A 17,970-nucleotide genomic window follows, 5' to 3' on the forward strand; every position below is an offset into this window, starting at 1 on the left:
CTAGGATTACAGACCAACGATATGAGAAGGTGCCCCACTTCCTGTTTGGTGACTTCAACTTCAGGTTGGATTCTAAAGGTGTGATAGAGGTAGGTGTTGTCGGGCAAAAGTCCTATCAGGCTCCAGTTCTGCCACCATTAAAGTGTTTAACTTTCTAGTTACACAGCATGTTCAAGAATTGGGTTGGGTTTTCAAAGAGGGAAAGATTCTTCCTAAAGTTGAAGTTAGAATATCAGAGCTAGAAAGCATCATATAAAAATTCTTGAGGTGGAGAGAGTCAGAAGTAGAACTCCCTGCCAGCAGATTTATATCCCAATTAGTCACAGTACGCAGGGATCATAAAAATAAATAGAAATAAATCTCCACATGCCTATTCATCCATGTATGGTATATTTAAGTAGAGTGACCACTAACACTGACTCTATTAACTCTTGTTTTTTGAAGAGAAACAGTTTTTTTTATCGTAACAATTGGGGAAGCAGCAGGTTATCTAATTCCCTACCCATTTTATTCTGGTTTGTAGACCGTGGATTAATGTCACCGGACGAGTTGTACCATTGGTATGGCTGAGCCCAGCGACATGAGTGCAGTGGATTTGATCATTTGCAGATAATCTGGATGAAAAGGAAGATAAATTAAAGAAGAATAGTTAGGGCTACATAAAAGAGAATTTTTTAAAAAAAAACATAAAAATTGGCAAGTGTTGTAGAAGAAAGAAGGTAAGTATAAATTCTTGGAAGTATTTCTATATAATGAAAAAAACTGATTAGCTGGGCAGAATGAACATTTCTAGGGTATGTTTGAAATTTATCAAATAGTTGCATTAACATTCCTTCCATATTTCCAAATGTTCACTAAAGCCATCTTATCAATTTGGTACACTCAATTTTTATAGAGTGAGGCAATGAAAGCTTCAGATTCATGGGCGAGGAGTGGATTTTATTCAGTGCAGCTGAGGGAGAGGAGCAAGACAAATCAGATTTTCGCAATTGTCTGAAATGCTGGGTGTTGGGAAAGCACTAGGACTGGACAGCATTATTTATGTGTTAGTACTGCAATACAAATCACAACCTATTATCATAGAACAAAAGCATTTTCTTTTGGCAGTATCTATCTGCAGTTCAAAATAAAGCAAGAGAATGCTTTTAGAATTAAGTGTTGAACAGTTTTTAGCAAGTACTTTGTACGTTGAGGGTGATTCCACTCCCAATGTAGTCTTTTACTGGCTGGTTTAAGTTCAAATTCAATGTAAGTTGACTAATGGTACATTTGCACTGCAGGTTTTGTATTGGTGCTAAGCTGTTTCGATTTTGCACCAATTTTATGCAAAGTGTAATTTGGTGTTGAAGCCTATAATGACTTCAACAACAACAACAACTTATATAGTGCCTTTAACATAATAAAATGTCCCAAGGCACTTCACACGAACATTTAAATCAAAGTATGATGCTAAGCCACATAAGGCGTTATTAGGTCAGGTGACCAAAAGCTTGGCCAAAGTGCCATGTTTTAAGGAGTGTCTTAAAGAAGGAAAGTGAGGTAGAGAGACGGGGAGGTGTAAGGAGGGAATTCCAGAGCTTGGGGCCAAGGCAACTGAAGGCATGGCCACCAATGATGGATCAATTATAATTGTGAGTGCACAGAGGCCAGAAATAGAGGTGTGCAGATATCTTGGAGGGTTGAGGGACTGGAGGAGAATATCAGATAGGGAGGGGTGAGGCCATGGAGGGATTTGAAAACAAGGATGAAAATTTTAAAGTCAAGACATTGCTTAAATGGGAACCAGTGTCGGTCAGCAAGCATAAGGGTGATAGGGGAATGGGACTTACTGCGAGTTAAGACATGGGCAGCAGAGTTTTGGATTACTTCAAAATTACAGAGGATGCAATCTCATAAACCAGCCAGGAGTGCATTAAAATAGTTGAATCTAGAAGTAATAAAGACATGAATGAGGGTTTCAGCAGCAGATGAGCTGAGACAGGGCCAAAGTCAAACGATGTTACAGAGATGGAAATAGGCAGTGTTAGTGATGGCACAAAAATGAGGTTGGAAACTCATCTCGGGATCAGATGTGACACCAAGCTTGTAAACAGACTGACTTAATCTCTCCAAAGTGGATTTGGATGAGAATACCTCCTCCAGACCATCTCAATTCACTTTAGTGCCAGGACAAGCTTTGATACCAGGTGCAAACTGCACTTACACCTTAACTGCGGTGAAACTGCTTCACACCCATGCTACAGTCATAGTGTGAATACAGCCAATCTGTAAACAGAGACCCGGAGTGACTCTAATACCCAGCTTTAGACTGACTGAAAATGCCAGTCCAAATTATAATGTTGCCATAATGCCAGCTTGCGCTTTACTTTGGAATATCGTCAGTTCTGTGATTGACTGAAATGAAATAATGCAAGATGAAGATCTGTGAATAAATGTTAATAGACATGGTGAAAGATACTTAGACTAGGAATAAGAGTAAATGCTTTTGAAATTTTGAGAAGACCCTTTGGATTGGAGAGCTGATGTCTTCCATTGTTCATTGTCTATACAAGAATTCTGCAGCCGGAACGCTCTCCCCTTCTTTTCTGTAGAGATCATTGAGGTAAAACTGTTTTTAGGATAATAACTCCGTGACAGAGATGGGCAGAAGTAATGTTTTCACCCCAATTTGTTAACCTGTCTGTCGGTTTGTCTAATATCTCAAAAGCTAATGAATGAATTCAACGAATCCTGGTACACAGATAGGGTATGGCCCAAAGAAGAATTGATTCGCTTTTTAGCGAAGATGCAGATATGGATCTAGGTCCTAGAATTTTTTTTAAAGGATCCATTAACATTGGGAGATAGGGCAAGCTGATTTTTTAAAAGAATGTGGTGGGTTGTTTTACGTAGAACGCTGTTGACTGTTTTAGAATGTTGCAGTGGAATTTATCCCAGCTGTCAAAATGAGCAGCATTTTCAGAGCAGGCTGTTGGATGTGGACTGGCTTAAAGTCCCCTCAGTGTGATGGAAGCTCTCAATAAAAGGATTTCTTTATTCATCTTTGTAGTAACAAAGCATCAACCAGACAGGGAAAACCTCAAGGAAGAACTGCGTAATTGTAATAATGTTGAATTAACACAGCATGCAGAGGTATGCACTCCACTGGATGCCTTCTTCACTTGTTTTATTTGGATTTGTAGACCATAAGATGTAGGAGCAGGGGTAGGGCATTCGGCCCATCAAGTCTGCTCTGACATTCAGTGAGATCATGGCTGATCTGATAATCCCCAACTCCACTTTCCTGCCTTTTCCCCATAACCCTTGATTCCCTTACTGATTAATAATCTGTCTATCTCAACCTTGAATATACTTAACGACCCAGCCTCTATAGCCCTTTTGTGGTAAAGAATTCCACAGATTCACCACCCTCTGAGAGAAGAAATTCCTCCTCATCTCTGTTTTAAATGGGCAACCCCTTACTCTGAGATTATTCCCTCTGGTCCCAGACTCTCCCACAAGGGGAAATAACCTTTCAGCATCCACCCTGTCAAGCCCCCTAAGAATCTCATATGTTTCAATAAGATCGCCTCTCATTCTTCTAAACTCCAATGAATACAGGCCTAACCGACTCAAACTCTCCTCATAAGAAAATCCCTCCATACCCGGGATCAACCTAGTGAACCTTCTCCAGACTGCCTCCAAAGCCAGCATATCTTTCCTTAGGTAAAGGGACCAAAATTGTTCACAGTATTCTAGGTGTGGTCTAACTAGTGCCTTGTGTAGATTTAGCAAGACTTCCCTATTTTTATATTCCATTCCCTTTGAAATAAAGACCAACATTCTATTTGCCTTCTCTATTACCTGCTAAACTTGAATGTTAGCTTTTTGTGATGCATGCACAAGGACTCCCAAATCCCTCTGTGCTGAAGCTTTCATCAGTCTTTCCCTATCTGAATAATATTCAGCTCCTCTATTCTTCCTGCCAAAGTGCATAACCTCACATTTTCCCACATTATATTCCATCTGCCAAGTTTCTGCCCACTCACTTAACCTGTCTATATCCCTCTGTAGACTCCTTGTGTCATCCTCACCACTTGTCTTCTCAACCATTTTTGTCATCTGCAAACTTGGCAATAGTACATTCATTTCCCACATCCAAGTAATTAATATATATTGCAAATAATTGTGGCCCCAGCATTGATCTCTGTGGCACCCCACTTGTTACAGATTGCCATTCTGGAAATGCCCCCTTTATCCCAACTCTCTGTCTTCTATGAGTTAGCCAATACTCTATCCATGCTAATATACTACCCCCAACACCATGGGCTCTTATATTTTTAAGTATCCTTCTTTGCGGCACCTTATTGAACACCTTTTGGAAATCCAAATATATTACATCTACTGGTTCCCCTTTATCTATCCTGCTTGTTACCTCCTCAAAGAATTCTAATTATTTGTCAGGCATGATTTCCCCTTCATGAAGCCATGCTAACTCTACTTAATTTAATTTTGCATTTCTAAATGCTCTGCTATCATATCCTTTATAATAGACTCTAACATTTCCCCAGTGATGGATATTAAGCTAACTGGCCTATAGTTACCTGGTTTTTGTCTCCCTTTTTAAATAAGGGTGTTACATTGGCAGTTTTCCAATCCTCTGGGTGTTTTCCAAGACTTCTTGGAAGATTACCACCAGTGCATCCACTATCTCTGTAGCTACTTCCTTTAATATCCTAGGATGCAACCCATCAGGTCCAGGTGACTTATTGGCCTTTAGTCCCACCAGTTTCCCTAATATTTTTTCTCTAGTGATAGTTATTATATTTATTTCTTCCCCATCTTTTGCCCCTTGATTATTTATTATTTTTGGAATGCTATTAGTGTCTCCTACCGTAAAGACTGGTGCAACGTATTTATTCAGCTCCTCTGCCATTTCCTGGTTCCCCATTATTATTTCCCCAGCCTCATTCTCTAAGGGGCCTATGTTCACTTTGGCCTCTCTCTTCCTTTTCATATATTTAAAGAAGCTCCTACTGTCCGTTTTTATATTACTTGCTAGTTTATCCTAAAAGTTTATTTTCTCCCTCTTTATTGTTTTTTTGGTCATCTTTTGTTAGTTTTTGAAACGTTTTCAATCCTCTGGCTTACCACTAATCTTTGCCACATTGTACGTCTTTTCTTTCAATTTGATACTATCCTTAACTTTCTTGGTTAACCATGGTTGGTTTACCCCCTTCCTTGTATCCTTCTCCATCACTATGATATATCTTTGTTGTGAGTCATGAGCTATTTTCTTAAATGTCTGCCATTGTTCATCAACTGTCTTTTCTGTTCAACTCCTTTCCCAGTCCACTCCAGCCAACTCTGCCCACATTTCTTTGTAATTACCCTTATTTAAGTTTAGCACAGTTGTTTCCGACCCAAGTTTCTTACTTTCAAACTGAATGCTGAATTCTACCATGTTCTGGTCACTGTTTCCGAAGGGATCTTTTACACTGAGATCATTTATTAAACCTGCCTCATTACACATTGTCAGATCCAAAATAGCCTGATCCTTGGCTGGATCCACAACTTATTGTTTTAGGAAACTGTCCTGAATACACTCTATGAATTCTTGCTCGTGGCTTCCTCTGCCAATTTGATTTTCCCAATCAACATGGGCCAGGATTTTTCAGTCGGCAACTGGGGGCAGGCCCGACATGTCGTCGCGTAAAGTGACGTGCGATGACGTTGGGCGTGCGTCCTGACGTCACCGCACTGTCTGGCGATGTTTCATTCAGCGGGTGCGCACCGGAGTCGGCTGCGTGCCTGCCGATATTTAAAAGGCCTATTAAGGCCATTAACAAAGTAATTAAGTTCACCTTTATGCTGCCCGTCCAACCTTACGGTTGGCGGTCAGGCGAAAAGGCCAAGCGACCTTTACGTTTTTTTAGGAAACCTCATCCACGAGCGGGAGGAGGTGTCCTGAAGCTTTCATGAATAAAATAAAAAGTTTTTATGAAAAATAAAAACATGTCCCATCTCATGTGAATCAATCACACGAGGGGACATGTTTCATTAAATTTTTATTGATCTTATTTATTGTTTTCAAAAGCACTTCAACCTCCCTGAGATAGCTCCCTGCCTCAGGGAGATTGAAGCGCTCTTTCGCATACATGCGCGAAAGAGCCCTGGCACCGACTCTCCCTCCTCTCCCTGCCTGCACAGGTAGCACTGAGCGCTGCCGCTCACGTATTACACTGGGCGGGCCTTAATTGGCCTGCCCGCATAAAATGGCGGTGCGGAGATGATTGCGGGTGGCGGTCAGCTCAGCATCCACCCCCACCCGTTCCTGTCGTGCCCACCCGACGCAGGATAAATTCAGGCCATGAAGATTAAAGTCACCCATGATTAATGTGCTGCCTTTTTTACATGCCCCCATTATCTCCTGATTTATTCTCTGTCCAACAGTATTGCTACGGCTAGGGGGCATACAGACTACTTCCACCAGGGTGTTCTTCCCCTTGTTAATTCTTACCTCCACCCATATGGATTCTACATCTTCTGATCCAAGATCATTTCTTGCTATCGTACTTATTCCACCCCGTACTAACAAAGCTACCCCACCACCCTTTCTTTCCTGCCTGTCCTTTCCAAAGGTCACATACCCCTGAATATTTAGTTCCCAGCTTTGATCTCCTTGTAACCACGTCTCCGTAATGGCAATAAGATCATACCCATTAACCTCTATTTGTGCCATTAATTCATTTATTTTGTTCTGAATACTACGTGTATTTAAGTAAAGAGTCATTAATTTTCCTTTTTACCATTTCTTTCCCCCTTTGACCAGATTTGCTGCTATTTTTTTATGTTTGTATACCCTGTCTTTTCCTGTCACACTGTGGGTATCACTACCTAAATAAATGCCCTGCAAAACTGCCATATCCTTTTGCTTTGTAAGCCTATCTCTCCCCTGTCCAGAGCCCTCCCCCACTTTCTTTAGTTTAAAGCCTCCTATAGCCTGGTTATTCGATTCACCAGGACACTGGTCCCAGCATGGTACAAATGCAGCCTGTCCCACCAGAAAAGCTCCCTTCTACCCCAGTACTGATGCCAGTGCCCCATGAACTGAAACCCATTCCTCCCACACCAATCTCTGAGCCAAACATTTAACTCCTTGACTTTATTTACCCTATACTGGTTCGCCCGTAGCTCAGATGGTAATCCCGAGATTATTACCTTGGAGGTTCTGCTTTTTAGCTTAGCTCCTAACTGTTCAAATTCTTTCAGCAGAACATTCTTTCTAGTCCTTTCAATGTCATTGGTACCAATGTGGATGACGACAACTCCTCTCCTCTCCTCCCACTCCAAGTTCCTCTCCAGCCCTGAGGAGACGTCCTTAACCCTGTCCCCGGGCAGGCAACACAGACTTCGGGACTCACGTTCATGGCTGCAGAGAACAGTACCTATCCCCCTAACTATACTGTCCCCTACCACTACCATGTTCCTATTTCCTGCCCACACTTGAATGGCTCCCTGTACCATGGTGCCGTGGTCAGTTCGCTCATCCTCCCTGCAGTCCCCACTCTCGTCCACACAGCTTGCAAGAACCTCGTAACTGTTGGACATTTGTAGTTGCCAAGGCTCCTCGAGCGCTACTCCCTGGGTCCCCATATCTGCCTCACCTGCAGTCACACCCTCCTGTCCCTGATCACAGACCAAGTTTGAAAGACCTAATCTGAGGGGGTGTGACCGCCTCCTGGAGTAAAGTGTCCAGGTAACGTTCCCCCTCCCTGATGTGGCGCAATGTCTTCAGCTCGGACTCCAGCTCCTTAACTCGGATCCGAAGTTCCTCGAGCTGCAAACACTTACTACAGATGTGTTCACTCTGGATTACCTTGGTGTCCAGCAGCTCTCACATGCTGCAGTAGCAACACATCACCCATCCTGCCATCGCTATTGTATTTTATTTAATTTATTAATTAATTAACGTAGTATCCCTGCTCTTTACACTTGAAGAATCCCCTGCTCTTTACAATTTATTGTACTTATTTTTTACACCAGTATCAATCTTATACTTAACAAGCTATTTTTAGGAAGACAAAATGAAGACTAGGGACCTAAACACAAAACTAAACACCTTAATTTTACTTTGAAGACTAGAAATACTCACCATTCCTGCTCGCCAACCAACTGCTCTCCACACACCTTTTAAAATGAACTCCCCTCACTGTCCGCACACTTTCTAAAATGAACTCCCCTCGCTATCCACGTGCTTTCTAAAATAAACTCCCCTCGCTGTCCACATAATTTCGATAATGAACTCCCCTTGCTCTCCTAGTGCTTCTTAAAGTGAACTCCCCTCACTCTCTGCACACTTTCTATAATGAACTCCCCTCGCTCTCCTAGTGCTTTTTAAAATAAACTCCCCTCGCTCTCGGCATGCTTTTTAAAATGAACTCCCCTCACTCTCCGCACACCTTCTAAAATGAACTCCCCTCACTCTCTGTGTGCTTTTTAAAATACTTCAGGATGCCCTGAGATTATAGTACCAATCACAGTCAGTTAGGAATCAATATTCACATTGACCCCAATTGAGTTACATTTACTTACCTTTTCACATTTTCCTTTTCTTTATACCCATGAGTGAATTGGATGATCACACAGGAGGCAGGACTACGCCCCAAGAGAGCTCATTGTTCTCTGTTCAGATTTAATATTTGTTTCAGCCTCTTTGGACAGCAGTGTTCAGACTCTACTTAAATCAGGAAATACCAAATAAAAAGAAACCAAGAATAAGAAAAAGCCATTTGGTTCATCAAAGTTCATGCAAAACTGAATAAAGCAACCCACTCCTGCCAAAAATGCCTCCTAAAAGAACTCTGGAAAACTGCTTGGATTGTGAGCAAAGGTTGTAAGTCCATGGCCTGCATTTATAGGTAACCATGGCCTTCAAGATGCAGGAGGATTTCATTTGTTCTTTTAATATCAGCCTGGTTCAAATTCAACTGTAAACGAAACTAGCTTTACTTCCCTTTGACCTTTAATAGCCACTAATGGATGATGAGGTCATTATTCTAACTAGTTAGTTATCCAGAATAGATTTGAATGGATTTCTGTTGTGTGTGGCTTTAGCCTGCATTTCTCATTTATGGACTGATTTTGGAGCTCAGAGTGTGATGAGCAGAACGTGTATTTTAGAGTTACTTTTTTGTAGTCTTTTTGTCCCCAGATACATGTGTCCCCTCCGTAAGAGATGCTTCCACATTGTTCAAGCTTTGGAGTAACATTTCTTCCAATAATTACTTCTTCAGAGTACTTAATCAATAGTTAATGATGCTGTGATATGCAGTCCTTTACTGTAATTTTAAAATGTCTTTATAGAATGCATTGCTGTAGCTGATGTTAAAGGGCCTTTGACACGTTATAATTTAATGTACTGTTAAATTATTGTTATGGTTTTCAGGCTTCTGCCACAGCAATGAAATATTGACAGTGACTGTCCAAATGTTTTCAGTTCCATTCCTTTTGATAAATATTGTACTGTTTTCTCATAAATTCATTTTGGTATCAGGATTTCCATTTGGAGCAAAGGCAAAATGATCCTTGTGCTCCATTCCAATTGGTAGAACATTTCGAGGGCAGAAAATGTAGATATATTGCATGTGATGTGAAGGTGAGCGGAGATATGGAGCAATACAGTTGTATGGAACATCTTTTGAAAGAGGCCACAGAAGTGAGACAAGCACAAAAGATATTGTGCCCTTGCTTTATACCCAGCCCCATTTTCTGAGATTAAATCTATACATTTTATCATTATGCCTGCCTTGGATTCGGGATTGTTTCCCACCAAGCAAGAGCCCCAACAATCCATAGAGTATAATCCCAGCATAATCAGCAGAATTGGACCCGTCAGTGCCCTCTAGAGTTTATAGGGTCAGTGGGAGGACATTTGATTTACACGTGTCAGATGTACAATAGTACCGCTAAGGGCAACCACTGCCCTGTAGCTGGAAAGTCCATTACCCACCCACCATTACCTTCAACTCCCTGTGTAAATGGCTGATCAAGATATTTCATGGCTTCAGGCAGGGCCCACATATACCCGTTGAGAGACTGGTACACCTCACTTCACTTTCTATATTAGCTTCCAGGATTATAACAGATCCCACATAATCTAAGGGAGTCAGAACTCCTGACATAAGGAGTCCCTTGTCCCAACTTTGACACCAGCCCCCCACTCTCCTCTCACCAATGCTAGTTGTCTCATAAACAGCCTTTAAAGGCAGGCTAGAAAAATCACTGAAACAGCAGAGACACAGTGCAACCTGGTTCCTGCCAAGTTCCCTCACCCCGAGTTCAGGTTAACATTCCCAAATCTGGTTGGACGTATTCTTGGAGGTTTCATCACATGGGCCATCTGCCTCCAAACACCCCGGCCCACACTGTCATCACTGGTCACCCGATACGGTCACCCTTATAGTGTCCAGCCTTCCCATGCTCAATTGGAAAGTGAGCAAATTCTTCATTGTAACAATTGGATGAATCCTAACCGTCAGGGATGACATTTCTATGATTAATAAATGAAAGAGTACAAAGAAAATGAAAAAAAAAAACTTTTATTGTCATGCTGCTTTAATTTTTTTCCCTCTGGATTGCTTTAATTCTTGGAGACCACAGGACACTCCTGGAGGGCTTGGTAATCCTCCTTAGGGCAGGTGGGGGTCAGAAACTGCATAGATGTCTGGGGCCAGGATGTGCAAATGGTTCTTTGTGGAGTACTCAAACTGATTTTATTACTTATCATTTATTACTTCTGAGCAAATCTGTTCAAGCTTTTAAAGGGCCAAGCTTTGCCTCCTTTGTTTCATTGCTACTTTAAAGAACTGAAGAGCAAACATCACTTCAATGCCTTGTTGCCCTGAACACCTAATCAGCATCAATTGCTGGAGCCACTGTACTACTTGTAATTGGTGCTTCTTTGTCACTACTGAGATAATGCAGATTTCAAGCTCATTATTCATGTAATCACAGCCATCACAGCTGTGTTTATTCTGAAAGTGCATTGTTACCACTGCTGTTTATGCCCATTATAGTGGAGGCTAGAATGGGGATACAATTCATTTAAAAAGTCAGAAGGAGAAAAAGCATGTCCTGAAAGAAGCCATATCTTATGCTGGGAACAAAGGGGAAATGCAGGACAATCCAACCATAAAAGTGGAAATTTTCTAATGAGCGTGGGAGGGTGTGCACATCAGCTGGCAAGAAGAACTGGAGAAGTTCTTCAGCAATGTCTGTTTAAAGACAAACGCAGTTTTGAGAGTAAATGTTTATGATTTGGAACCCTATTGAAATAGTGTTTGGAAATGTTTAAACTTCCTACGTTGGAACCCGCATTATTAGGATTGTGCACCAAGAAAACATGTGGCTCTGATGAGGCACGATGCTAATTACTGGCTTGTTGACAAGCAGCTGGGGTAAGTGTTTTAAATCTGATGAACAGTTACTGAGACGGAATTAATATTCAAATACAGCATGTTTTGAGTCTTGCTAGTTTCTAACTGGACCATTAGATGGAGCTCTCTTGGTGACAGAGCATTATTTTGGGGAGGAGGAGTTGAAGAAGGGAAATTATGAACAATTATTTTTCGCTAGGCAGTCCTGCAGATGGTTGGCGATGATTGGCATCTTGGTGGCCAGGGAGAGGTGGGTTTCCTAGGCCATCCTGCTTTTCTGACCAAATCAGGGCAATATAAAGAAAGATACATTTATATAGCATCTTTCACAACTTCTGGATTTCCCAAAATGCTTCACAGCGAAGAACTTTTGAAATGCAGTCACTGTTGTAAGGCACTAAACGCGGCAGCCAATTAACACACAGCAAGCTCCCAAAAAGAGCGTTGTGCTAACCTGTTTATCATGTTGTTACTGAGAAATAAATATTGGCCTGCCAGGGATAACTCCTCTGCTCGTCTTTAAGAGTGTCAGCCAATATTTTTGTGCTCAAGTTGCTGGAGTGAGCCTTGAACCCATTGCCTTCTGACTCAGAGACGACGAGAGTGTTACCAACTGAACCGCGGCTGGAGGAGAGGATGGAGGGAAACAACAGAAGCTCAATTCATTGTAAAATAGTCATAATGCAGGGTACAGTAGCCTAGCGGTTTGGTACTGAGCCAGTAGCCCAGAGGTCAAATGTTCAAATCTCACCATGTCAAGTTGTGAAACTGAATTTAATAAGGCTGGTAAACTGTAGGCTGGCACCAGATAATGACTATGAAAACTGCCAGACTGACATAACTAGTGTCTTTTAGGGACCATCCCACCCCTAATTGTGACTCCTGTCCCAAAACAGGTGGTCAAATCTTAAATGGCCTCAGGGCAACTAGGGCTGAACAATAAATGATACTTTGCTAGTGTTGTTCAAAAACAAGTGAATTATGGAACAGAAATATTACAGAAAAAGTGGGCAGAATTTAACAGGGGTGGCGGGGGTTCCAGCCTCCAAAACAAAAACTGTTTTGTTAGCCCCGCTGACCCAATCTCCGCAAGCCTCAATGAAATAAAGTGCCTAATCAGCAGCGGGAACTCTGTCACTGGGGCCCCCGGTTTCACCAGGGCCATTAAATTGCCGTACCATCTAGTTTGGGGTGGATATCCCGCCCCCAAGAGCTGCCGAACAGTCAAAGACTGGCAGCTCTTCGATACTGGCAGTGCCACTGGGAGCGGTAGCCAGCACTACAGTAGGCCTAGGTAGAGAATCGGCGATGGAGCCCCAGGAACAAGGTAAGTTGGGTGGGTTCTCCAGGGCCAGACAGGGAGGCCTTGGTGAGAGGGTGGAGTGGGGGGTTAGTATTTAGGGCAGGTGGGGTCTTCACCTATGGGTAGCCCATGCCTCTGATGGGTATATCTCCTGGCAGGTTGCCCACATGGCATTACCCCCATACTAATGGGGGCTGGGTGAGGCCCTTCTTAATTGCCCTCTTAAGGGCCTCAGTTGGCTTCCAGGTGAGAAGGCCGTTGTTGAGCTTTCCCACCCCGGACTTAATTGGGAAAGCAACTGGGTTAATCACCTGATTAAATGGGGCCCCTGTTGCCCCCCAGCCCACCTCTGGGGAGGTGGGGGGGGGGGGGGCGGTTGCAGTGGGTGAGGGAGAATAAAATTCCATCCAGTGACTCCACATGAAGTTATAGTTAACCAAAAAATTAGAATTTTTATATTAGGTGAAATGTAGACAATTGAATAAATACAGTGCTCCAAAAAGAATATTGTGACGAATATCTACTGATGAAGTCTCTGAAGCAGCCAATAGTTCCCTTTAGTAGGTGGGAATAGGGCTGCTCCATCGGGCCTACAAGAAAACCTTAAAATGAAAGAAATTAAATTTTGTGAACCTCTTATGAATCTCAGTGCAGATCCTGGCAGGTTTTGTCTGATGGGGAAGCTACCACTCCTCAGTCTTAGGTTAATATTTGCAGTCAGGCTCCAGTGATATCATCAGATTCCAATCTCCATCTTTATAGAAGGTTGCTGCTGGTTTCCGGCAGGCTGCTTACTGCCTCTACCCTAAAACTTCAACCAGGCCGGGCTGGAGCCAGTGGGGAACTCTCCCTCCATTTTAACTGTTGTTACAATCCCCGTGGGGCAACTGCAAACCAAAATAACCAAACTTACTTAATGATTCCCAATCAAAGAAATTATCAACAAGATTTCACTTTTGTAACTATTATTTTAACAGGAATCAGAACCAACGCAAATTAAATGTGAATTAACAGGCAAATAAAAGGGTAAATTTCATTTTAAATCATCGATACAACAAAGCTGCGCCTTATACAACTACAAGCACCCGCATGTTTCCCTGAAGACTTGTGGCACCACGTAGCTACACAGTTCAACAATATTCTGTTCTTTATTCACATAGGATAGGTCAGGAAATAATTGACAATGGTTTCATGGTTAACATTAGACTTTTCATTCCAGATTATTATTGGGTTTAAATTTCACCATGGGATTCGAACCCAGGCCCCCACACCATTACCCTGGGTCTCTAGAATACTAGTCTAGTGACAATACCACTATGCCACCACCTCCCCATTCTCTCACAGTGGTCCTGATGGTGTAGGGTTCCTTTCCAGAGTTACCCCAGTTCATGGTTTGGCCACTTCAAGGAAAACACTTAGCTATATAGTGACATCAAGCTGTACATATAGCTTTTCAGGTTTTAGACCTTTTCAGCCAGCTCACACATTGCCTGCAAGAGCTCCTGCCTCCTTTTCAGCCAAACAGGAAAACTGACCTCTTCCTGAGAGCGATTTGCTTCTTCTCCTCACAAGTATTCTCTGTGTTCCTCTTTCTGTCTCTGTCTGCTTTCTCTTTGTGCCTGCACCTGTGCCTTCACCCTCCAATTCCTCTCCTTATAGCTCTCCTTTGTGTCTGGCCACATGGCTTCTGGTCTGTTAATTTCTCCTCTTGGTACTGCTTCCAGGTGAAGGGTCGCCAGGTCACATGGACCAGTATTTCTTATTACCCAAGAAAATTACCATTGATCCTTTACAATTGTTGCAAACTTTTTTCAAACCTTTTCAAACATTCTTAAAACAATTACAGATTCCACAGAACTTTTAAAGAAATTACACATTTTCCTTCCTGTACTGCTTCTAGGTCAAATGCCGTCACACCAGTAATAGAAAAAAGTCAAATGCACCAAGGGTTGGACAGAGCAATTCCTCTCATTGAGCACAAAATTCTCCTGTTGACATAGACCATTCAAATCATTTATCATTAAAGTCTCACTATATGGACAGCTAAAGAGGCACTTTTCATTTTCGTAGTTTATATTTCAGTGATTGTACTTGACGTGAATGGCTTGCCAATGGTTCAACAGTGTAAGATATGATGAAATGACCATGATAGAGTTCACAGTCAGATTTCTCAGGTTTCAGCTATGTATTGCACTTGGGTGGTTTATTGCTGTCCTCGCCTGTGACAAATTATCTTGACCACAACAAGCACATTTCAATGCCTGAATTGCCTTTGATATTCTGCTTCATGATTTCAAAGAACAAGGTATCTTCCTGTGGGTGAGGTTCAAATTCCATTGCTTCCACTCTTCCAATGCAGCGTTACCTAAGTGTATCCACAATGAAAGGATTTGAGCAGGTTCACTGTGGATAGAACAGGGAATGGGGTAGTGAGGCCTACCACTGCCTCATTGCCCAAACTTTAGTTTCTGTTTCCCTCCCAGCTGTCAGGAGTTCTTGCCCATTGCATATGAATGCAAGTGGACAGAGGGGGCTTAGCCTCCCATTCAATTTCTCTCCCTTTTCCCCAGTTACTGCACTTCCCTGGGGTGTCTGGTAGAAAGTGGTTTTAGGCCCAAAATAACATCGGGAAGGTTCCGCAATTCTGTAAAATGGAAGAACGGACGTGGTCGAGGCTACCTCTCCCTCGATTTCAGCTCCAAGATTTCACCCGTTTATGTCTCAGACTGAAGGATTTTTCCAGTATGTCTTCCAGGCATTTCTATGCCCTTAGGGTTCCTTTTGACATCTTAAGGTGACACAGAAGCATCTCCTCGGTACCACTACCGGGCTTTTACCACTTTTCACTGACTTACTTGATCATGTTTATCAAATGCCCCTTGACCAGGGGTCGCGGTTGGGGTGGATCAGAGGGCTGAAGTCCCGCCCTGCCAGAATTCCATGCTGAAGAGGGCAGTCTAGCCCATTATGTTTCTGCCATGTGATCCATGGTAAAGCTATCCCGTTTGTTACATAAATGTGGCAATATTGGAAGCCTTTGTAATTTGTCTGTCTCGACCACCATTGTCCTTTTGATCTCCAACTGCCTCTGGCTACTTTCTTTGAGCAACTACTTGTAACGTTTACTGTGACAAGTTTCCAGTCGCAGTCCACCTCCATCAGAGTCAAGTAGCTGCAGAGTACAGCTCTGTATACTTGAGCCACTCCACACTGATGCACCATGCTCAGAAGCGTACACTGCCATAGAATTCAGCTTGGCTCAGTAGTGGCACTCTCACCTGTGAATCAGAGGTGTGTCAGTTCAAGTCCCACTGCAGGACTTTGAGCACGTAATCTCGGCTGGCACCAGCAAGGGGTGTTGCATCGTCGGAGGGACCATCTTTTGAAGCCTGTTCAGATGGATATAAAACATCCCATTACATTATTCAAAGAAGAGCAGGAAAGTCTTCTTGTATCTTGATCCAACATTTTATCCCTCAACCAACACTACCAAAACAAATTAACTCATTTTGTGTTTGTGGAACCTTGCTTTGTGCAAATTGGTTGCCATGTTTTGGAACGCCCTGTGGATGTATAAATACAAGTCTTCGTAATTTTATTCTCTTCTGCAGGTTCTGCATTGTGTTTTCCTTGCCCAGTCTCATTTTTAAAAAAAAAGAGTATTTATTTAAAGGCTCCCATGTTATTGCGCCAATTTGCAACACACGGGGTGAGGGGTGTGGATGGGGGGGTGGGTGGAGTCATGTTACCTGCCTTAAAGCCTCTGTAATGCAGCTCATGTGCCTGTTACCAGGAGGCCGATGAATATGACTCAGGATAATGTGGCCTTTGATTACTCCTGTTTCCTTGTGGAGGAGTACCTAAGCCTCTTCCAGATTGTACAGCTGAGATCTGGCTGGGTGTTGATGAACTGCTGTTCCCTTTGTCCCATTGAAAGCTTGGCCACTCTCCTACATATTCTAGTCTGATGAACAGTTATTATCCTCACTCTTATTTAAGCAAAAAAAAAAATCATTTCTGTGTCATAGTACATGAAAATGCATTTAATGAAGTGTTGCAATTTTTTTTGGTGGTTTTATTCTATTGTTTTTATGCATCTGCGTATGTGTTACAGCTGAGGCCAGGTCATGACCTTTTTTCATAAATTTGAAAGCAAGCCACAGATCAGTGTTTGCTTCTTGCTGTCATTTTGTTCTTTGAACATGTAGCAGTGCCCTTTCCCCTGTGCTGTCCAGGCAGATGTTGTTCCTTGTTGATTGATTTATTTGGCATAAGGGGAGGAGCCTCCCCTGGGGGTGGGGGAGGGGGGTGGTCTATCCAACAGCTCCTGTGAATTTGAAGTGGGAAGAAAAAGTGCCCTTCACAAGTCCTAGAGAGTAGGAGGTAATGATAGCTGGAGGATTGCACCTAAACTCACTCCACCACCTGATGTCTCTTAAAGAGTTTGCAATCTCAGTAACTTTTTAATGGCACAGCTTTAGTCCTCTTATCCAAATGGAGTGGATAAATAATGAAAAGCTGACTAAAGTGGACCATTTGATCAATGCTAATGTGACTGTTTATCCTTCTCCTGAAGGGGAGAGAACTGACAGCTACAGAGAAAGGGCAGGGGAAAGGGATGAATTGGATAGATCTTTCAAAGAACTGGCCCATTTCACACTCCTCACCTTCCCTCTAACACTGATCATCACATCATTCTTTTGGCCACGATGCAGAAATAAAATCCAACGCAAAATACATATTGCAAACCAAATTCATAAATTAAATCATGCTATATCTCGAAGCTGCCTCACATCCCCCCGATGAGTTACCGGAGCTCAGTGCAGATATCAATGCGTCCTGGCTGCTAATCAACTCAAAGGCAATGACTACCACAGAACACAAACCCAGACTGAAAAAACACTTTAAGCCCTCTCTGCAGGAAAACCACTCCACACACCATCTTTTTGACAGCTTACGCCACTGAAGGGATGGACACAGCACTGACAGCCACCAAGTCTTGGATCAACGACGCCTACCAAGTCTTCATCAAGCCAGGGCCCAAATGGATGGATGTGGCTTGACAAACTCACCTCTAACATCCTTGACAGCGGGATAATCCCTGGAATCTGGTGTCATTCCTAAGTTGTTGCCACCCTAAAGGCAGGAAAACCAACCAATGATCCCAAAAGCTACAGTTCCTTTGCCTCTCTGTCTACAGCCTATAAGGTAGTCAAATAGCCCATCCTGAAATCTGCCCAAGTGAACAGG

General features: G+C 42.7%; 1 protein-coding gene across 2 annotated transcripts in view; it reads left to right on the top strand.

Moving 5' to 3' along the window:
• Positions 1-17,970, top strand: part of inpp5a (inositol polyphosphate-5-phosphatase A) — a 571,171-nt gene that overhangs the window by 441,568 nt on the left and 111,633 nt on the right. For both annotated transcript variants that reach the window (XM_078564917.1, XM_078564916.1), the window contains exon 9: positions 5-89. In XM_078564917.1, coding sequence (XP_078421043.1) covers positions 5-89 — 85 coding nt within the window. The remainder of the gene's footprint in view (positions 1-4; positions 90-17,970) is intronic.

The sequence above is a fragment of the Cetorhinus maximus genome, chromosome 20 (genome assembly GCF_964194155.1).
Source record: "Cetorhinus maximus chromosome 20, sCetMax3.hap1.1, whole genome shotgun sequence".
In the NCBI taxonomy this organism is placed as follows: Eukaryota; Metazoa; Chordata; class Chondrichthyes; order Lamniformes; family Cetorhinidae; genus Cetorhinus; species Cetorhinus maximus.